Here is a 22,239-nt window from a genome sequence, read left to right as displayed (position 1 = left end):
GAATTTACAATCTCTTTTGCATTGCATTTCCATTTCTTGGGTCCCAGGTTTTTACAGCAGTGAAAGCATAAATTCAGATAAACTACCCCCACCTTGGCTTTGCAGGTAGTGTCAATACTGGAAGCAGAATCCTTCTCGAGCTGTGAGCACCCTTGCACATATCCACAGTGATTTGTCTGGGACTAGTTTCTTCCAAATTGACCGTGTATGTGCTAATCAACATAATCAGTGAAATCTAGTTGTATGTCCTGGGTTCTGCTTCAGTAGATTGGGAAGCCTGTCTTTCTCAAAACAAAATCACAGCAGCCAACAAATTGTTTGCTCCTGTAGTCAGCCTGGCTTCTCTGTTTCTCTTCCCTCAATCCAGTGTAAGATTGCAGGTAATTCACATGGCTGAATCAGATAGCTTTGGGGAGGCTCTCAAGGAAAAGCAGTGTTAAAACGAGCCTTTTCAGCCCGTTTTTACTGGATTAGTTTAGGCTTCATTTTTCAGGTTGACTCATGATTTTGTTAAAGTAACAGATTTTGTTAAGATAGACCATACTCAGGCTGATGGGACTGCCTCACAGTGTTTTGGATTGTAGGTATATCACCTTCTTACCTAACATTGTTACAGCATCATTAGTTGCACCATCACCTGGAAGCAGTAACATGTAGGAAATGTGAATCTTGCATCACTGGGCCCTTCTGAAAAGGAAGACTCAAGTGGCAGTGGGATAGAGCCCCTTACTGGTATGAAGCTGTAGGGGGGATCTGGCCTCAACAGTGCTGCAAACCTGCTGTAGTGTTCTGTGCAGTCAGGCCTGTTGAGAGCAGCAGCAGGTTGGGATTGCACTGAACACTGTTAAACAAGGACTGATTTGTCCTTGACTCAGATGTTGAAAAATGCTGAGCACCTGGTGTTACAGCAGAGAATTCCCTTGCTCTGTGAAAGAAAGCTCAGCTTTTCCCCAGTAAGGGCTTGAAAAATGATACTTTGCTCATACTGATACTGAGCCTTAGTCCCTGTGATGCTCATCGCAAATGCTTTTTTCTATAAGCAAATCCATGTAGCAATATGAAAGCTTAAAATCCAGAGTAGTGGTTCAACACCTTGTTTCAGGTTCATCTCAGTAAGCTGTGTGCCTGCTGCTGGCAGACATTGCAAGGCACAGACACCGCTGTTTTGAATTGTGCGTTTGTATTGAGTCTGCAGGGAACCATGTTTAGAAGGGTTAGATAAACACAATTAGGTTGCATTGCCAGCAATGATGTTCTTATTTAATGCATTAATGAGTGCAGGTGGCAGGACCTCTGAAGTGAATTAAATGCAATGCAAACTCCTGCTGCACATAGCAGAGTCATTGTGAGCCCAAGCTGCTGAACACTGAGCCAGCTTATTTGAGAGATGAGGTGGGAGATGGGAATGAGCTTCCCATGCCTGAATGATAATTTTGCACTTCTCACGGCAGGTTTCTGAACATTACCTTAAAGCAGAACTAGCTTGTGCGGAAGAACCACGAGCAAGAGAATGTTTTTAGAACTGTAATAGAATGCTTCTCTGCATTTCTGTCGAGGGCAGCATTAAGATAAGGTGGTCACAAATACAGATTTACTTGCATGCTGCTGTGTTCTGTTACCTGGCAGGATTCAGTAATGCACTGACTAAAAGAATTACATTCAGCCTACACCAGCACTTACAGTGCGAGAACAACACTGCCTGAGTCCCTCCATTTTCTTCTATAGGCAAGATGCTGGGAGCCAGTACAATTACTGTGCTCTGTTGGCCTTTCCCACGGTGAAACCTGGTTTTTATTTCCTGCTGCTTTAACCTTAGTATCAGTGAAATGATCCCTGGAAAGCTTGTATTGATTGCACATGATTGTCTAATTAAAGTGCAATAAGAAGAATTGCAGAACACTCGCTCTTGCAGCCCTGTGCCTATTGTAGACACTATAAATTAGAAAGCTTTCTGTTCAAATATGGAAAATGTCAGTGCTTATTTCCTTTTGAATTTCCCAACATCTCCTGAAGGCTACAGTTGTAGATGTGTGATTTTATTTTTTTTTTTTTCTTAAATAACGATGGGAAAGAAGTGTTATATAGAGAGAAAATTGGGCCCTGTAGGGTTGCAGGGGCCCTGGTCTAACCCTGCTTGCTATAAACCATGTTGTCTAAAGGGAGGCACTTCCAAATTAATGTCTTTTAATCTGAACCCTGCTAGATGGTCCTTTAGCCTCACTTGTGGAGATATAAATGGGTATTAGTTATACAATATGTAGAGGCCAGTCCTTAAGCAGTGTTGTGCAGTCTTACCTGGAGGCAGTTTGTTACTCTCTCTGGACTTTATGGCTCTTTTGCTCCATGTTGCTTGTGGTTTGATACTTTCTAGTAACTTCTATCTTCCTGACTTGGGTGCAAAGAGCTAATAAAAGGTAAATCCTAGAAATCCTAGTCATCAGCAGGAACCTGAGAGTTTGTCGTTATAGTTCTGCATCTGGCTTAGTCATTGATTGAATACATGGCATTGGGGAAACACTTAACTTACCCAAACCTTCAGCTTGCATCTAATCTCTAGGTGATACATGATACACTACGATACATTTACAGAGATGTATGAATGATCAGTAGTTCTGCCCAGGTCGCTGGACAGAAAGATGCTATCGAGAATGGTGGACTTCTGTGCTGTGAATGAATTAATGGTTCACCAGTTGCATACAAAAACACTTTGCTTGGTATCATGTGTGAAACTAACATTTCCCTTTCTCCCCTTTACAGATGTACTTTCAGATTCCCTAGCACAGTTATAAAGATCCAGTTCACATCTTTATACCATAAAGAGGAAGCAAAAGAGGAAGCCTCATCGCCTCCCCTTCGGCCACTTTACCCTCAAATATCGCCTCTGAAGATCCACATCCCGGAGCCGGATCTCCGGAGTGTGGTCAGTCCCCTCCCATCCCCTACAGGCACTATCAGGTAAGATGTTGACTATCCAGAGTGCTTTCTGGAAACTCCATCTGTGTTCTCTGACATAAGTCTGTCAGCTCTGTTTTGTTTGGTATACTTGTGCATGAAATGCCCCATTAAAAATAACTAGTTAAATATCTGATGTTCAAAAATGACGGAAGACCCCTAAAAACTGTGTTTTGGTAGCTGGAAGTAGGGCACAAGGGTTTTGTTTAAGAGCTTGAAGGGTTTGGGGGAAATTGTTAGTCTCATGCTATAGAGTTACTAGTCCGTCTTTGGCAGTGGAATTAGAAGTGTATCGAGCTACCTATATACATAGAGAAAAGAAAGCAGGCAAATACTTTCTATGTTGAGACCGCCTGTTTTATTTTTGTCTCAATAATACTTTGTTGTTGCTGGGTGGTGCCGGTATTATCTGAAGTTGGGACAAGGGTGGCTGGCCATTGGTACGTGGTTTCCTGGGAATAGAAGGAAATGGGGGTAGGATGCTGGCGGTGTGCTAAGGGACTGTAGCAATCTGAATGCACATCTGTGCGAGTATCCTGTTTTTTAAATTACCTGATTCATGAATGTGCAATAGAAATAACCTGAACATCAAGTTACTGTCTGGAATATTTTCTTTCTTTCTTTTTTCAGCAATGAGCTGATGTTATGGATTGCAGTGTAATCTCTTTCAACATTAAAGCTGTTACTTGAAGTATAATAAATTCTATAAAGTAAGGTAGACTCGTGATATATGATGATGTGTTAAGAGTTTTAAAATGTGCAGACTTCAGAATAGCAAAAGCATACCTGGTAATAGTAATAGCCTTTTGTTTGTTTTCTTGTCTGCACATTTGTAAAAGAGTATAATAAACATCTTCTGACAGTTAGCACTAATACAGTGAGTAGTATTCACATTTACATGACTGAGAAGAACTTCAGTGTCACAATAAAGCCAGTTTGGTTTTGTATAGATCTGGAGGGCTTGCTTGTTTGGGTTTTTCCGCAGGTCTTGCAGAGCTGCACAGATGTACAGTGCAGATATTCTAGAAAGAGGGGGATGGAGGTAGCTGTGGTTTTAGTCCTCTGTTCAGGCACTGCTTTTAGTTTATATTTAACCTTCTCTTTTTAGATGAAGCTTGTTGCTGGGAGGGGAGGGGGATGGTTTCTTTGCCAACATATGGTAGTTAGTTTCCATTCAGTCATCTTGCGCAAAGCAGCACAGTGTGGTTTGTGTTACTAACAGAGGCTGTATCTTCTGACTCTGGCATATGCCTGCAACTGATATTTGACTCCCCGAGAATGTTTCTTTTGCATAAGGAGAAAGTGGAAATAGTAGTGTTGAATTGTGCTCAGCCCCTAACGGAGTGTTTACTAAGGATGATTAATGATTGCATCTGTTTGTCTTGAGCAGAAGCTAATCCAGCCAAGTCTTCAGAAAACCTCAAAAGACATCTGAGGTTTCACTTGCCAAACCCCTTTCATTTCCGAGTTCCTCTTACACAGAGGAGGGGCGGACACGTTTGTAAACATCCCTGCTCAGCCCCTTCAGCCTTCCCCTCTCATCCAGCAGGGTCTCGCAGCTCTCATACCCTGTGGGCCAGGCTTTGGGAAGTGATTTGGGGGTTCCTGCCCAAGAAAGGGAATGCTCTTTGGGGAGCATGTAGCGACGCATTCTGGCCATCTGGCTCTCAGGGCAGCTCTCTGCTATCCTGGTGGCTTCACCGTGGTGGGTGAGGCTGGCAGTGTCCTCTCCCCCTTCCCAAGGGCAGGTGTGGGGAAGCTGGCTGGGGCTGGGGCTCGGTGTGGGACACGCACTCCTCTCCCATCTCTGGCTTTGGGAGGTGGTTGCATGAGCTGGGCTCTCCTCCTCCTCCCTCTCCCCCTTCTAGTATTTACTTTCCTAATTTGGTGCTTTTGCCTCGCTCCTCCCTGATTGGCCCATGGAAAATTATTGCAGTTTGGAAATCCTGGGCAGCCTGAAATTTCCTTTTTGGAAAGTGGCTCCTGGCCCCCTTTTCCTGCCTCCACCCCGGTGCGGGGCAGAGGCTGTACCAGCACTCCCACCGTCAGATCCAGCCCTGCCCTCCTGACCCCAGGCCCTGCTCTGCCTGCCTGTTTACATTGCAGCTTGCTTCCCTGCAGGTTCCCCCCCTGTAAGCTTCTGGGTTTTTTCCAGCCTGTTTATTTTCCCTCTGCAAAGTGCACTGCCTAGAGAGGGAATGAGCTTTAGTTAAACACAACCAAACCTGCCACCCTCAGCAGCTTTGCAAAGCAAGATTCCTGCTTACTCCTAGGGAGAAATGTGTCCACGGTTTTCTTAGCTAGGTGTTTTATCTCCAAGAGGGGCCACTTGCAGACGTGTTTTGAATGCTGTTGTACAGCTTTAAGGGAAAATGTTGGTTGGCAGCATGCTGTGAGGCTTACACACAGGCATGGCATATTTCTTCCTGCTTTGAGTTCAAAATTCCTTAAAAAAAAAAAAAAGTAGACTTGAATGTTCCAAAAAGGAAAAGGCCACTGTGGTTGTAAGAAATTGGTATAAGCAGCCTGTATAATTCAAGGCATTGAAAAGCTGAGTGAAAACCATGTGTAGTTTGGTTAAGTTCAGCCCCACCTGTTGGGAGATACAATGGATTCACAATTTCAGAAGTTAAGGGACGGTCTTCTGGTACCTGGCTTTAAGGTTCTGCAGCTTGCATTTGGAGGATCCGCTTTGGGTGACACTGGTGAGATGAAGTTCCTCACCTATACTATAGACACGTAACTTTGCCTAGTTTTGCTATAAATCTGTAGTATCTACATGAATGTGACTCCATATATGTGGTGCAATCTAGTCCCCAGAGTGGTTTGCACTTGAATTGTAAACAGGTCTGCAGAGACAAGGTGTGATGTAGGAGCCTGTTCCTGGTATCAAAGTCATGCTGAGTTGGAGTTTAGATTTAGTGTTTAGTTTTCTCTTTATTATCTTCCAGTCGGTGTTAATGACCCTGTAGTAGTAGCTTAACTCAGTTTTCCAAACAGCATTGCCCGTCCAGCACTGCCCCTCAAGGGTGGGGTTTTTTTAGTATTTATGAAAATTAAATTATTTCTCTGTACATGCTTCCCTATTCTAAACAGCAATTATGTTCTCACTGATAAATATTAAAAAAAAGCCTACAATGAAGAAATACTAGATGCTGTACTATGGTCAGTATCGTTATTCATATTTTACAGCTGCTACGTCTGGCTTATCTTTGTACCAGAATGACTGTGGGCATGAACACTTTGTCTTGTACTTGTCTGTTTTTTCACTGGAAGGGCATGCATAGTTAGCTTACATACACATTCTTTATCAGTAAAAAAATAAAATAAAATTCTTAGACTTGTAGGAGGAAGAGCCCTTAGCACCCTGTGAGAACCACTGATTGAAAAGTGTCTGGTGAGGTTCTGTGCTGATAGTGAAACTGGTATATTGGACCCAAATTTTTGTTTTAATTGTTAGTACTTAATGTGCCTGCTCATGTTTGGCTGTTACTAAAAGGGTCGATAATCTAGTTTACAATGGAATTAATGGTGTGAATAATGAAAGATCAGCTGGTGTCCTTCTGCATCTTTTGTTTTATAAGCTTGATTAGTAAACCAGAAGGTGTGAGCTTAATTGCCATGGTTTCATAAGCTATACTCTTGAAACCTTCTTTTTTTTTTTTTTTTTTTTTTTTCCTTATTTTCAGTAGGCAAAATTAGTTCCGTAACATGTTGCATGCTCTGATAGTGGATTACTCAGAGGTAACTGCAGTTACTTTGGCTTAGCCATCAACTTGTTTTGTGGCCTTTAACAGGCCATTTAAATTCATTGTTTGATTTTTATATATATATATAGTGTAATTACTACTTTCCAAGAGTAAGTAGAAGATAAATTATGTATTGGGCTTTTATTCCATAAAGCGTAACAGAAGTGTGTGTTTGTGTGAGCCGTGTTATAGTAATGTGCAAATACTGGCTATGCTTTGATTCAGACTTGGCTTGGAAAAAGGGAGTACTTTGTAATAGGCTCTAGGACAGCTGTACAAAACTGTTTCAGAACACTTGGGATTTAATCTGGACTTGCACGTGTCCTCTGAAGGTATGTAGTGGGAAGCTGAATGAACCCTGACTTCAGTGGATGCATTCACTTGCTGGAACAGGATGCATAAATGCTGCCTGCTCTGTTTCATTCAGGCTTTCCTTCTTTCTATAGCACTATTAGCCATTTAACTGAAAAGCAGGTGAAGAGCTCCAAGGCAGGTTTTTTGCAGGCTCTTTTGCATTGTCTCAGTTATCCATTACTTCCTGTAGCATATACAGCTCGGGTAACTCCCACAATTGGGCAGACCGGTGATTATTTTTAATCACCCTTGTCTCCAAACCACAAGCCAACTAGTGTGATGCATATACATTAGGTAAGAAAAGCAACAATCTATATACATCTGTACTGGGCTTGGGAGTTCCTACGCATATATATTTCAGACAGTGGACCATGTGCTAGAGGAGATGTGCCAAGCCATGTGCTAGAAGAAAAGTTGCAGATGTCACCAGCTACACGAGCACTTCCTCTTCCCCAATCAGTATAAAATGTTCACTGAATCCATGGTCAGAGTGAGCTCACTTCCTTTTGAAGAGGGGAACCAAACCACTGGAGCACAGACAAGTAATAAGAATTTCAGCTTTTGCAGATAGCTAACTTTCCCTCACTGTGGCTTGTTCGACAGCTTTGTTTTTCTTCAGTGTTAAGCAGGCAGGGCAGCTCTCAGATTTCTCCTTTCACATCAAAATCCAGCTTGGTTTGGCAGTCGCACCACTTGTGATTGTTTCTGAAACATGCAACATGCAAGAACTTGCCTTTTCTTTGAGTTACGATTTTGGGACTGGGCCAGGGAGGGAGAGAGCAGCAGAGGATTCTCACCCACGATTGCTGATTGGTGTGTCATGGAAATGCTTGTTTCACAAGCCAAAGTGCTGTACTTTGACCTGATTCTTGCTTATTGCACGTAAAAAGCGTACCTGTATCTTTTGGTGCCCCTTTTTGCAGACTCATGAAATGGAATATAGGGGTAGTCTGGGGTTTGTGGTATTTCTCTAACAATAGTCCTGGTGTGTGAAGCAACACACCTTTGATTTGCATTTGAGGAGGAGACTGGGGAAGATTTTAAGAAATGGGGGTTCTCCCTTTGAACTCAACAGGGGCTTAGAAAATTTGCCTATCCGGACAGGAATCTCTATACTGGCAGTGTTGCCAAGGCTATAACTCTTATCACTGCTATGTCTTTTGTACCTGCTTTACAAATGTGCATTTTGGCATTTTTCAAAGGCACTGCTTATGTGCATACCATATCCTAAACCACAAAGTTGGAGATGAGTTTTTTCCTCTTTAACAATGCAGGTTCCAAGTCAGGTGAGCAATTTTACGTGGGATCCCAGGTAATCCTCTCTCTTTGTCATAGAGAGGATAGGTGCTTTATCAATGTACCTGGCTTAAATTAAACCTCTATAGCTTGATCCGTGTGGATACCTTTCTTGCAGAGAAGAATGAAATTAAGTAATAGAGCAACTTCCCTGCATTCTCATGCTGCCTCTCCTTCTGGGGAAATTGGCACTGGAGTCTGGGAGTGTTTCTGTTCCCAGCTTGTTCGTAGACTTGTAATGTGACCATAAATACATCATTTAACCACTTGTTGCTTCATTTTTTTAATTTCTTTTTCCCCCCAGTCTGTAAAATGTGGCTAGTATTGAGAGTCTGGAGATTTTTACCTAAGAATCTCTCTGTGTACTCAGGTAACAAGATCCCTCTAGCGCAGTATTCTGCTTAAGATGGGTGTGTTTGGGGTAATAGAACACAGCAAATGCAGAGTAATGCTAACTTACATGTAGTCTGTCTTCACCATTTTCTTGGAGCAGGGACTGCCTTGGAGCAGGGACTTCCTGACCATCTGTCTAATAAAGCCCCTAATGGATTCCCTGTCTTCCTCCTTTCCCCAAGAACTTGTATGAAGGCCTTTTGCATTCACATTGACTTCTAGCATCAGCCCTGTGTTGTTCCACAGTGTAACTACAAACATAGAAGCACTTTCTCTTGTTTTGGATGTGCTGTTTAGTTTCATTTTGTGTTCACTATCTTTTCTATTGTAAGAGACCAGGAGCTGAACACCACCTCTTGGTTTTGTTTTTATAGGCTCTGTCACCTTGCACCTCACTATTTGTTGCCTGTATGGAATTCATCCCCTATCTCTGATCATCCTAGTTATTCCTGTCAGTAGCTTCTCTGGATCTGGTGTATCCCCTCCCCCCCCCCCCTTTTTTTTTTTTTTTTTTTTTTTTTAAATCACAAGACTTAAGCAACACACTGCGTCCTGGGTGTGGACATACCATGCACACACAGTGGGTTTTGCACTCTGATTCTTTAATTAAAGCAAATTGATTTTGGACATTCCAGCAGAAATGCAGTAAGTTGTACATATTCTCCAGTATCTGGTGTTTAAAGACTTTATTGTTGCTAGCAAGCACTGTGAACTTAAGAGGCTGTATTCTTGTTGGCAGGAGTTGAAAGTGGATCATGCTGCTACAGAGACTTGTTGCGTTCTCAATAGCCAGAAATTAAGTCCTGTGTTTAAAAAGTGTTCTGCCCCTTACGTGGGTGAATGGATTGCAGACACAGTGTTCAACCTTCATCTTTCTGGCCTTCCAGCCAAAGAGGGGTTAACCATTAAGTGGAAAACATGCTGCAGATGACTGATGTGATTCAGCACATGGTTGTAGTCCGATTCTAGAGCTGAGTCTCAGCATGGTATTTGGGGAACTGTGGCTCGATGGCTGCCTGCAGTCAGTGTTTCAAGTTGAGATGCTGAATCTGTAGTGAGTAACAAAGATCTCTGGGACTTGGGGCACTAACCGTGGTGCCACAGGATTAAGACTGGGGGTAACTGCAGCTGGCTTGCTTATGTGCTGTGTGTGACTTTTAATGGTATAAAACATTTGCTTCCTCTCCAAAATGCTCTCTCTTCTGCAACAGAAAGCTTAACCCAATTTAGCTTGGATTGCTTGTAACCTAAGGTTGCCTGCGTGGACAGTAAGCGTGGATCACAGCAGTAAGTTAGGATGTCTGAGAGCTGGGTGGGATTGCAAACTTCGCTATGCTTTTCTCAGTAAAAGGTTATAGTATCAAAATGGATCAAGTTATTGCCAAGAATTGATGTAATATTAATATCCGACAAATCATAACCACTGCCCCTACCATGGATTTATTTGTATAGCACAAATTGGTGTTTGTAAGGGAGAAGTCTTTTTGTTCTGTAATATTTTTAAAGGGGGTGTGAGTGCATGCAAGCATCCCCTGCTCTGGGTGGCAAGGAGAATTCCAGGAACTCCAGGAAATTGATGTCACTGCATTGTGTTTGCTTGTTTTCTTTTGAATGCACTAATGTTTAATTTTAACTTAACCCTGGGAGGGGTATTTTTAGTAGAGTGTTTCTTTACTCCTTCTGTCCCATATTGGGGGGGATGACAGATTGTGTCTCTTTGTTTTTTCCAGTAGTCAGCTTTCTCCCTTCCCTCTGAAGAGCTCTGTGACGATTGCCTGAGAGCTTGAACACTTAGCAGCATGTGTTACCCTGTCTCTTTGCATGAAGTGGCTAAAAGTTCATGTTGTTTGTTCTGTTCCCATGTCTCTTGACTTGATCATTGATCCAGGCTGGAAGGAAGCAGGGCTACCTGGACAGAAGTGTTCCATTCTGGTAAAAGAATAATACCTCTTTCAAATCTTTAGCTACTGCTGTAGCTGTCCCAAGGGACAGCTGCTTCTTTAGGAGACTATCATGTTCTTCAGTGACTGTCTGCTGAGAGAAGCTGGCTCTTCTAAAAATTAACAACACTTTAGGTTGGAGGGGCTTTGTTAGCACTCAAGAGAATCACAGCCCTGCAGGCTAAGGATTTCTACCTTTGTTATTTCATTTTTTTAAAAAAGGCAAAAGATCATACTTAAAACACATCATCAGTTTCAGAATCTAAAATATGAACAGCAAAAACTAGACTACTTGCTCTGCTGATCTTGAAGAAACAAATCAATTGTATTTGAACTGCATGGAACAATCTTTGAAACCATACTAGTTTTATTTATTTATTTATTAAAAGCGAAGAAATACAGCTCTGTGCAGGGCATGGATTTACTGGAGAACTCTTCTTTCTTCCGTATCTAGCCTGAGTTTTGGCTACTGTCTCTGTGGTTTGCTGTTTGTGTATTTCTGCAGGTAAAGGACGAAATCAGAAAACAATTTCATCCTGTTCCATTCCTAGTCCTTATGTTACAATAATTGCTTGGGTGCCAAACACAAAGATGATAAAAGAATTGCTGTGGTTTTGGTTTGTCATTTTCATATATGAAAATTGCTTTCATTTGTAATTATCTACACATAAGAAGTGTGTATGTGAAGAAGCTATTGAAAAATGACAGTGGAATAATTAAACTCACACCAGCTCCCAATGTGAATACTAAGACATCAAGGGTGTCTTCTGTGGTTTAGCTTTATCCGCTTCCAAAGCATGGAATAGCAAACTTTGATTCATTTTCCTGCACGGACAGGTCTCTGCTTTTTGAAAGGCTAGGTAAGAAATGCCTTTATATCTGGCATAAAGAGATACAATGTTGATGAGCCCATACATATATATACCTTGCACCTCCTGAAAGCTTCATCTCCTGCTGCCCTTCTGAACAGCATTGACATCACCCGTTAATGCAAAGGACTATCAGTGAGCGCTGAAAGGGTTACCAGGTGCTATGGAGTGCTTTAGGTGGGTACTATTATGGGAGATGGGTGAGCTTGGATTTCCTATTGCAAGGATATGCTGGGTATTGCTGTTGCCTTTTCCTTCTCTTCCAATCCTCCCATCCTGTAACTCACTTTTCAGAGAAACCAGTCTCTTATGCTGAGCTCAGCACTGCAGCCATTTGCAAAGATGCCACGAAGAGAAGCAGCACTTCTCAGTTTACAGGCTGGACTGTGGTAGGAAGCGGTCATTCCTTACACTGTCAGATTGCTTATGCACCGAAGGTATTGCCCATTGAGCAAACAACGGTTGTCTCACTGTTTCCTCTCCGTCTGCACTTGTACATGTGTGTGGGAAGCTATTTAGACAGTCACCTTTTTGAGGAAGAGACAGTGTTCTGTATGTTTTCATGGCAGCGTTTAGCACAGCGCTTTGAGTATGAGTTACTGCATTTATTTCTGTCAGGGTTAGCACTGTTATTGGGCATTTGACTGGTAAGAGGATTGATTTTGCCAGTTTCACTGAATTCCAGTTCCCAGCTGTAGGCTTCAATTTGCATCTTTTCGTACCATTTGAACTGCTTGTTTTGCTATGTAAATCTTCTGTGTATTGTTTTGCTTTCCTGTTTGCTGTTTCTTTCTTCTTACGTAAAAGGCACATGTAATTCTGGGATTTGGTTGTGCATCATGCTGCTCTGGCATTGCACCCTTCAGTGCCCGACAGCACAGAACAGAGAAAGACAGTCTCATCCCTCTCTTTCCATCCTTCCAGCCCTGTAAATCAAGGATGTGTGATCCCTAGACAAGCCTTTCTGATTAGTTCTCATCTTGTAGCACTCACTTCTGTGTGCCTGAGTGGTGCTGCAAATTATAGCTACCTTTTATTTGTTTGTAGCTTTTTATCACCTTTAGCATGGCTTTCCTGCTCAGTTGCTGTTCCTGCAATGCCATCGTGTGGTGGCCCTGGGACTTTAAATGTGTCTTTTCCCCATACTAGCCAAAGCTGAGGAGTGAGCGGTCTTCTGTGTTTTATACTAGTGATTGCAGCTGCCTTTTGTTAGCTGCATTGGTGTGCTGGTGGATGAAGGCAATACCTGTCTCTAGCCGTGTGGGTATGATCTTCTAAAGCTCGGGTGTTGTGTTAAACAGGGACCTCCGTGGCAGATGCCTGGACTGGGTGCTTTAACTATGATACTATAAAAGAACACAGCCTTGTATTTATCAGAGGGGTTGGTTAAATATTACCTGTCTTACAAGGAGAGTAGTGTGTTGTTCTTTCACAACTTATAGTAGCAAGCTGTTTATTCAGTTAGGTAGTCATCCCTGATACAGTGTACGTTGTTTGAAGGGCCTCTCTGGGAATTGTTTCATACTTTGAGACTGCTGTCTTGTGATCGCAGAAAGTGTGTGTGGCGGGGGCTGTGTGTGCACAGAATTTGGTAGAAATTCCCGTTTTATCTTTGACTTTTTTTTTTTTTATCAGTATGTCTGGGCTTTGGATAAGCCACAGGGGCAAAAGTAAGTCCAGTGCATATCTGCTTCTCTGACCTGGGAGCTTTACTGTACCTTGGAGAGTGACAACTGCGTGTTGTTAATAAATGAAGTAACAAATAACTATTTCCTTTTTGCCTTTCTAGTGTTCCCAACTCTTGCCCGGCCAGTCCACGTGGTGCTGGATCCTCAGGATATCGTTTTGTTCACAACATTACCTCGGATCTGCAGCTGGCAGCAGAGTATGCTGCAAAAGCAGCATCAGAGCAGCAAGCAGATGCATCTGGCGGGGACAGCCCAAAGGTTCAGAGAAACATTACTTACCCAGCAGTGCTCATTGGGAGGCTTATTAAGACCTGGCAGTTTATTGCTAGTGCTGGATATAGTTAAAAGGGGTTTAAGAATACCCTGGCCAAAAGGGTGCTGTATATGGTATCCTCCAGAGTTTTTGAGACCGTGCCTTCAAACCAGCAACTTACTAGTGGTAGACAATGAATCTGCTTGCTTAACTGCCCAAAATGTATTCAAGTCATTCACTAACATGGTTAGGCAAGAACTTTTTTGCTTGTTTGATAAATCAAGAAGCTATAAAGATGATGTGCATTAAAATCCAGACTCTCGTCTTCTCCTTTTAAGTAATGGTATTTTGCAAAACACAGTTGGAGAAAGGGGAGGCAGGGGAAGAAACCAGATCCTTGCCATGAGAAATCTGTAGTCTGACATTAAAACAAACATGAAGCCTGTCAAGTAAGCGTTAAATGAGGAAATCAGCAAGTGGAATTTAGATTAAGAAATAACTTAGTCGTAATGATGAAATTTAATTTTGTGAGTGGATCTTCAGATCAAAGTTAAAGGTCTAGATCCAAAACCACCTGATTTGGGATTGGGTGGAGGAGCACAATACTAGGTGGCTTTTTTTGTAGCTTGAATTCTCCCTTGAGACAAGAAGGGCTGTTCTTGGAGTAATATTGAAAGCTGGGAATATGAGCTCTGGCAACCTAATTAAAGTTCCTAGAATGAAACAAATCCTGCTGGAGACGGGAAGGGAGAGGATCAAGTTTCATATTGGGCTCGTTGCTGGGAGGAGAGCTGATAGCATGCTTGCATGAAACCTTCCTAACAAAGTATAGTTGTAGCTGGGCAGAACTGAAGGCTTCAGTTTCATGAACACTGAAAGCAATGAATGTACCCTACACCCTCTAACTATTTGCTTACCATTGCTTGTCCTCATCCTGTTCCTTGTGCTGGTAAATTCAGTGGAGGGTGGAATCAGATTAAAGTTGGCTTTTTTGTGTGTGTTTGTGGGGAGAGGGAAGGAGATTCTTAAATGTGGCTCAGTCCTAAAGCCCTGTTAGCACACAAATGCTTGTGCTAAATTGGGAGGTGGCATTATAAAACAGCAGTGAAAGAGAAGAGGGTGATGCTGCTCTTAGTTGACCCTGATGCTCTCTTAGCATCTGCGAAAACTACAGTCCAATGTGGTTTTTTTAGTTTGGGTTGTTGGTACATGCTAGTTGTAGGAATTCTTTGTTAACGACTAAATTTCTGTTTGGGTTTGTTTTTGTTTTCCTTAGGATGAGTCCAAGCCACCCTATTCTTATGCTCAGCTAATTGTGCAGGCTATATCTTCAGCACAGGACAGGCAATTAACACTAAGTGGGATCTATGCCCACATTACCAAGCATTATCCATATTACAGGACTGCTGACAAAGGCTGGCAGGTGAGTTCTTGACACTGACAAGCTTTTAAACTACTTTGACAGGGCTTATCTGCTTTGAAATGCATTTATTAAAGATTTGGGGCACTGGGAATAGAGCTGCTTTGACTATTCCCAGAGTCAATTTGTTTAACATAAGCTAACTAGTTTGTTTGTGGGTGATTAGTTTTTTATTTTTAAATACTTTCTAGGGCAATGTAGTTGTTACTATTGGGCTTTCTGGTTTCTGATACCCTTTTAGTGCTGTAGTCATGTGTCTTTCACTTTTGTTTGTTTTTTTCTCTTCCACATCCTTGCTATCAGTCATTCTCGTGCCTAGATACTTGCCTGAATCTTGCTTAATCATTCACCTTATCTTCATTTGGCATAAGCTGTCCAAGCAGATGTCCGGGCTAAAACAGAGCTCCCAGTCCTTAATCATAATACCTTCAATAATCAGAGATCTTTTGTTTTCCCAGTGTATCAACTGCATTGCGTAAGTCACAGTTTTCAAGTTTTGAGTCTAAGAATGGGAACTTGGGGAACTTTGAGTCTGTATATCCCTTATAGTCTTAAAGGAAATCTGACCAGCTTCATAGGAGGGTTTGGATGTAGTTAATACATGCTAAATCAAGCTTAAATGTTCACTTGAGGGCTGCTTTCAAAGTTCCAGAAACCTCAGCTCCACCTGCTTTCAGACTTTTTCTTGGCATCACACCTCTGAAATTGTTGTTACTAGAATATAATACACTAATGCAGCTGGAAAGACTCTTGCAGCTGCTGATTTCATTGTGTTCAACTGGCAGGAGCAGTACTGCTTGGTGCACTTTGAGTACAGTTGGAATAAATACATTTCTGCCTCCCTGGCTTTTCCCTGCAGTTCTAATTAATTGTGGAATTCACTTCCTGCCTTAACCTGCTCTGCAGAGTTGTGCTTTGCAAACCATTTGCTGTGTCCTGCTTCAAAGAGACGCACTTCAGTGGAGGGTGAAGTTGCCTTCCCCCTCCCCTGGCAGTGGCATTGTAAGGCTTCACTTGTGAAGAAGTTGTCTAAAGCTGCTACAAAAGCTCTTGTGTTTTGAAAGTGGAAGAGGAATGAGCTTGTGCACACCTGGGCTTACTGAGCCTTTCCCCTAGCCCAAAAGACAGCACCGTACCCAGTAAGAGGTGGGCTTTTGCAATAAAAAGGATAAATAGTCTTGTCAACATCTGCAGAGCTGTACAGTGCGAGCCTAGTGCCACATAGATAATGGATTCTTCTCAGAGGCAGCTGTCTGAAGCTGCATGTTGGCTGGCTTGCATTATGATTACCACAAGATGCAGTGTCCTTTAGGGCATGTTTGGGCACCTCGGCGATCGTTTGGCAGGTAAGCAGTTAGCACAGGCTCAGGCAATTTTTTCCACTTGCCTAAAATAAAGCCTGTCTTTTGAGAGAGTTCTGATGTGGTTTAGTGATTTCCCCCTGCCTCAGCAAAAGCTCTGCTGTCTTTGCTTTCCACAGAAAAGTCACTGCACTACCTGGTTCCAGATGTGTTTAAGTGATGGTGTAGTACTAAGCGAACCTACCTTTCAGCGTGGTTAGTAGAGACTCTGACATACTTCCCCAGGTTTTCTTTTGCAGCTCTCCCATGACTTTGGAGCTATGCAAGTTCAGTGACTTGTTTATGTCTTTATCGCTGATTCTGGCAGTGTGTATTTTATTTTTCCAAGCTGTGTGGCGAAACCCATTTGTCTTTGTTATAGGCTTCCTCATGGCAAAATAATAATCTCATTCCTCTGCTTCCTGCAGAATTCCATTCGGCACAACCTCTCCTTGAACCGTTACTTCATTAAAGTCCCACGCTCCCAGGAGGAGCCTGGAAAGGGCTCCTTTTGGCGAATTGACCCTGCCTCTGAAGCCAAACTAGTAGAGCAAGCGTTTAGAAAACGAAGGCAAAGAGGAGTGTCCTGCTTCCGAACACCTTTTGGGCCTCTCTCCTCTAGGTAACTTCAGTTTCCTCTAATCTCTATGCCAAACTCACTACAAAGAAAACAAAACCTTCTCCTGAAGTACAGTGAGCAAACTTTACTTCTGTTTGTAGTTTTGAGAGGTAATATAGTTAACTGGTCCTGAGGCATAATCTGAAAATTGTTCTGACTTCAGTGTTTACAGAAGAAAAGGGGAAAAAAAAATATCCAGAACTGAACTACCAAAATGCATCAAATAACGTATCTGTTCTGGCATCATTTCAAAGAAATCCAAAGCGGTTATCACTGGAATAAGTTTTGAGATGCCAGTCTCTCATTTCAAGAAAGCTGTGTTTAGATGTGGATTAGATCATAGTGGGAATAACTTGTGGTATTTAAAATGCTCTCCTGCAGGGAGGATCAGGTTGATCATGGTTGTCAGCAGTGAAGCAGTGGGGGTGTTCTGTGTAGCCACTCCAGTCGGCGGTGTACCTGCAAAAGAGGAGCTTTTTGTAGCAGCAGCTTTCTCTGAGCCCTGTAGCTGTGAGAATAAGACTTGCAATTCAACACTAACTGGAGCAGTTTCATGTAACATTCCTCCCACACCTTTTCTGTCTGTTAAAATCGGGGGAAGCAGGGGGAGACTTTTTCAGCTGATAGCTTCTCTATCTTGTTTCTCATTAAAGAAATGTTCGATTCCTCATGTGTTCAGTGGCTGCCAGAGATGGCAACCAGGTGGCTGGGGAGGGAGGCAGCAGAGAGAAGGGGGAGCATCCTTTTGGCATATGCAGGGCCAGACACTTGATTCTATACTGCATCTTTCTTTCTCTCCCCGTGGCTCTCAAACACTGTCAAAGATCCTTTGAGAATGGCCTGAAACTATAAAACTGATCTGAACATGAGGCACTTAACAGGTTCTCTGTCAGCACTGGGTGTTAAAATAAGCAGGCTCTGAAGGGTCTAATTCCCTTCAGCAAGGAATAATCTGACAGTATTTGGTGCTAGAGTGTTTGGTGAGGTTACTGTGTACCTTTCAACTCTTCCCAGCAAGACTGTAGTGGGTAGTATGGAAGAAAAGTCTGTCCTTCTGCTTGAGAGTCCTGTGCTGGAGATAACTCTTGGTCTCTGCTGCTGTCTTGTGGTCAAAATGCATCTACACCTGCCAACACTATGTTCTGGTGTTTCAGGAGTGCTCCTGCCTCCCCTACTCACCCTGGCCTGCTGTCCCCTCACTCTAGTGGCCTACAGACTCCAGAGTGCCTATCACGGGAGGGCTCACCCGTTCCACATGATCACGACTTTGGGTCAAAGTTAGCCTCAGTTCCAGAGTATCGGTATTCACAGAGTGCACCTGGTGAGTAGCTCTTGTTTCACAGATGGTGACTGTTCAGTTGCAGCAAGTGCCATGCCGGGGACACCACAGGAATGCTTCTGCCAGTGTGTTACAGGAGGATCTGGGTCTCTTTCCACTTCATGTTTAAAGACTGATGATGCATATGCAACTTAAGACTATTTTTCTTACTAGCCTTTGGACGAGGGGGCAGGACATAAAGGATGTGTAGAAATGCATGAGCTAACCTTGAACCAGGTAGCTCTAAAGAGCTGACAGAGTAGCCCTGGCAGTCTGTAGCTCGCTCTCACTAACTTGCCAGCCTTCTGGGTAAGATCAGCTTGGCTATGCAGAGCTCTGTCATGCTGGGGCCAGGGCTTTGGTAATTTGTGAAGCCCTGTTAAGTATCTGTTTGTCTAGCTGTGCTGTGACTAGCTTGATGTATAGAGTGTTCCTGGTGAGGCTGGGGGACAAAGCTCATTAAGTAAAGCTTCCTTTTTTGTGCTTATTGTGGCTTTTGTTCACAGAAATGTACTCGGGTGGCAAGTAAGGGTTTTGTAAGTTAAGAAAGAGAAGATGGACAATGGTACTTCTGAAGTCTTATTCTCTGTTCCCTGTCACCACTCCTGCCAATGCTGAAGGACTGAGTGTTGCAGATTAGAAGTACATGGGTGAAATGAATGGAGGCCTTTTTGCCTTTCCTGTTAATGTATGCTTCTCTCTTCTGTCTAGGATCTCCAGTCAGTGCCCAGCCAGTGATTATGGCTGTTCCTCCCCGACCATCTACTCTGGTGGCAAAACCAGTCGCATACATGCCAGCGTCAATAGTGACTTCTCAACAGCCTTCATGTCATGCAATTCATGTAGTTCAGCAAGCTCCCACTGTTACAATGGTCAGAGTTGTGACCTCCTCTGCAAACTCAGCGAATGGATACATCCTCACAAATCAGGGCACAGCAGGAGCAGCTCATGAAGCTGCAGGAGCAGTGTTGGACTTAGCTGGTGACCACCGAGGTAGCTTTTCACCTCCCTTGCTATTCTGCTAATAAGTCTTGAGCAGGCTTGAGGGGGGGTGGATAGTCAAACACTGTTTCACTCACTGAGTCCTTAGTCTTTAACAAAAGATATTTCTCCAGGTAAAACTTAAATCAAGTGAAAGTTCATCCATTTTGATGTCTCCAGCAGTGAGCAGAACATCTGTGCTCCTTGTCTCCTTTCTTGCCAAAAGAGATGGCCTGGGAAAAGCTGAAACTCTCTGCTTCAGGATGGCCTTGTAAATAAATGATTGAGCCCTTTTCTGCAGGCCTGGATTCCTAGAGGAAGGCATGTGCTTCTGGAAGTGCAGGCAGTGCCCCACTAAAGTAATCTTCAAGAACTAGTTAGAACAAAGGCCTCTTCTCCTAAGCTGGAAATTCCAGCCTGGGGGGATTTAGTGAGTTAAATGTTCTCTTGCTGTGATCTAGACAACACCTTGTCTGCTCAACGTTTCAGAAGGGCTTAGTGCTACAAGGTAGATGTGTGTAGTGCCAGCAGCAAGACTAGTCACTCTGCTTTTATGTGGGCAGTGGGGCAGTAGCTCTTCTCTGAGGGAAAGAAAAAACTGACAAAGATCTTCCCCTACTGCAATAGCAGGACCACTAACATTTTTTGTTCGTTGGGAATCTTGCTTGAGTTTCACTTGCATTCTCTAGAAATTCCTGTCTGGATCCCGTACATGTTCCTGAAGCACTAACAGTTGCAGCTGCCTATCTGTCACCTGCTCCCTTCTTTCACTAGTTCTTGCTGTCACTTGTTCTTTCCCTACTTGTCCTTCTCTTATTCCCGCTCATATCCTTTTCTGGTCTCTACTTTCCCTTTGTCTTTCCTGGTTACTCCATTCGCCTTCCTAATGTCCCTGCTTTCCTTGCCTTTTCTCTGCTTCCCGTCAGCTTGCTTACAGGTCTCAGATCAATGCTTGTGTGTCCCATCTAACTCAGTTCTTGTTGTCTACTCATGTTAAAATGGGAGAAGTCTTCTCTTCCTACATGACTAATGAGTTTGTGCTTCCTGCCTTCCCTGCTTTAAGACCCACAGAGCCCCTGGAAGAGAAGAGTGGTTGCCCGCCTTTCCTGCATGTCCAGCGCTGTCCTCTATCTGTTACATACCTGCTTAATTGACCCCTTACTTGTCCTGGGAAGTGAGAGAAGTGTTTGAGTGCTCTCACACAGTTATCTCTATCCAGAAACTCAGCCCTTCTTTTTTATTTTTTTTTTTTTTATCCCTCCTGGTTCGTTCCTGTGCTTCCACAGCTAGCAAAAGCTTGCAGCTGTGGGAAGACCTCCTTGTAAATCAACCTACATGCAGGTCTGACAGCAAGCTGTTGCAGACTTTTGGCTCCAGGCATTGTTTAAGATCTTAATGCCTTCTCCTGCTGTGTGGTATTGAGTCAGGCCAATTTGCCTGTAATTACACAGTAAGCTAGGAGATTTGCAGTGACTGCTGTCCATATCACAGCTATTATGTGCCAGTAAGGGAGATGATGCCTTTTTAGGACAAAGGGTCAAGTTTATGATCTTTATTATTATTTTTTTTTGGCTGTGTGGCTTATGCTGTAAGAAAAATGTTTTTGATATTGATAGAGTATATGTGCAATAGAGAATATTTTAGTGTTTGCAAATAGTCATCCCTGACCTTCTGTGGTACTGAGGTATTTTCACATTGGTAAGCCTGGGGTATGTGTCACTGCTAAAACGTTAATGAGAATAAAGCCTGCCTCTAAGCCAGGGTAGAAAATGATTGTCTCTTCTGCTCTTAAGTAGGCATGGATGAAAAGCCAACGATTGCATTTGCCACAATACCTACAGCCAGCCGTGTTATTCAGACAGTTGCCAGTCAGATGGCACAGGGTGTTCCAGGACAGACAGTCACGATCCTTCAGCAGGCAGCTCCAGTGACCATTGGACAGCATCAGCTCCCTGTGCGGGCAGTCACTCAGAATGGGAAACATGCTGTCCCCACCAACAGCATCACCGGCAGCGCTTACGGTAGGCTCTATTTCCATTGCTTTCTGGTTTTTGATTGCTCTCTGCATTTAGCAGTTAGGTTGTAAAGCTGTAAGGGTTATTCTCTTCTTAATATATATCAAGTTATTCCATATGTCCCATAATTCCAAAGGTATGCCAATTCTTCGCCTCTGGCTGTAAATGTCAGTGGTAGATATCGTTCTGTCCACTTCTGTTTGCTCACTTTCCCTAGCTGGAAGACTTTTGCTATCTAGCGTTGCTTCTGAAAAGTCTTTCCTTTGTCATCCTCTATGCATTTATTATTACTTGTACTCTCTACCTTTTGAGGGTAATTTGTTGGAAGTGTTGGTGATTCTCATGTAGAGCCTGTTTTAATTTTTTTTGTTTGCTTCTGACCAACAGCTGCTGCTTTCAGCAGGCCAAATAATAAAATTTCAGTGGTGCTCTTTAGATCTTGTGAAATACATAGAGTATTAAGAAAATTAACATACTTTCCCATCTTAAGGTCTTAGAGCCTGAGAGAAATAAGATCTATTCCATCAGGTGAACGAATGTGGGATTTTTTTATATAGAGGATGTGTTCTAGTCATTTGTCAAGCCTGATTTTTAAAACCCCATACTAGCCTCCTCTTAGTGTTTGCTCAGCACCTCAGTCATCATCCTTAGCTGAACAAAACCTGTTCACCTGAAAACAGGTTTCTTACAGCCGTTTTCAATGAGATGCTAAGCACCTCTGCCCTCCCAGGCTGGTGCTTATGGGGTGTTTGAAATTAAGGGCACTGGTGGAATTTGGATGGTTTTCATGAAGATGGGAATGTTTCTACAGAATATTCTGCCATGTCTATTTGCAGTATCACCTGGCTTGCACTGGAAATGTAAGAATGCTATTGCAGCGATGAAAAAATGATAATGATAACGTTTTTATGCAACTAGGATATTAAGGTATTCAATAGATCAGATAGGTGAAGTTGCTGCCAAGTGGTAGGGTTTGTCTAATGTAGAATCAGGCAGCTTTTTTTATTTAACATTTTTATGTTAAGATATTCTAATCTCAACAATTCTTCTAG

General features: G+C 42.9%; 1 protein-coding gene across 2 annotated transcripts in view; it reads left to right on the top strand.

The window, feature by feature from the left end:
• FOXK1 (forkhead box K1) overlaps positions 1-22,239 on the top strand; it is a 56,049-nt gene that overhangs the window by 24,056 nt on the left and 9,754 nt on the right. Inside the window, exons 2-8 of one of the 2 annotated variants that reach the window (XM_037383347.1) lie at positions 2,758-2,955; positions 13,343-13,499; positions 14,771-14,917; positions 16,683-16,876; positions 18,028-18,194; positions 18,903-19,184; positions 20,969-21,193. In XM_037383347.1, the coding sequence (XP_037239244.1) occupies positions 2,758-2,955; positions 13,343-13,499; positions 14,771-14,917; positions 16,683-16,876; positions 18,028-18,194; positions 18,903-19,184; positions 20,969-21,193 (1,370 nt within the window). Of the gene's footprint in view, positions 1-2,757; positions 2,956-13,342; positions 13,500-14,770; positions 14,918-16,682; positions 16,877-18,027; positions 18,195-18,902; positions 19,185-20,965; positions 21,194-22,239 lie in introns of both variants that reach the window. The other variant, XM_037383346.1, reaches the window with a different exon arrangement.

This window comes from Falco rusticolus, chromosome 4 (assembly GCF_015220075.1).
Source record: "Falco rusticolus isolate bFalRus1 chromosome 4, bFalRus1.pri, whole genome shotgun sequence".
Lineage (NCBI taxonomy): Eukaryota > Metazoa > Chordata > Aves > Falconiformes > Falconidae > Falco > Falco rusticolus.
The sequence above is the reverse complement of the archived record's forward strand: the minus strand, read 5'-3'. Positions and strand labels throughout refer to the sequence as shown.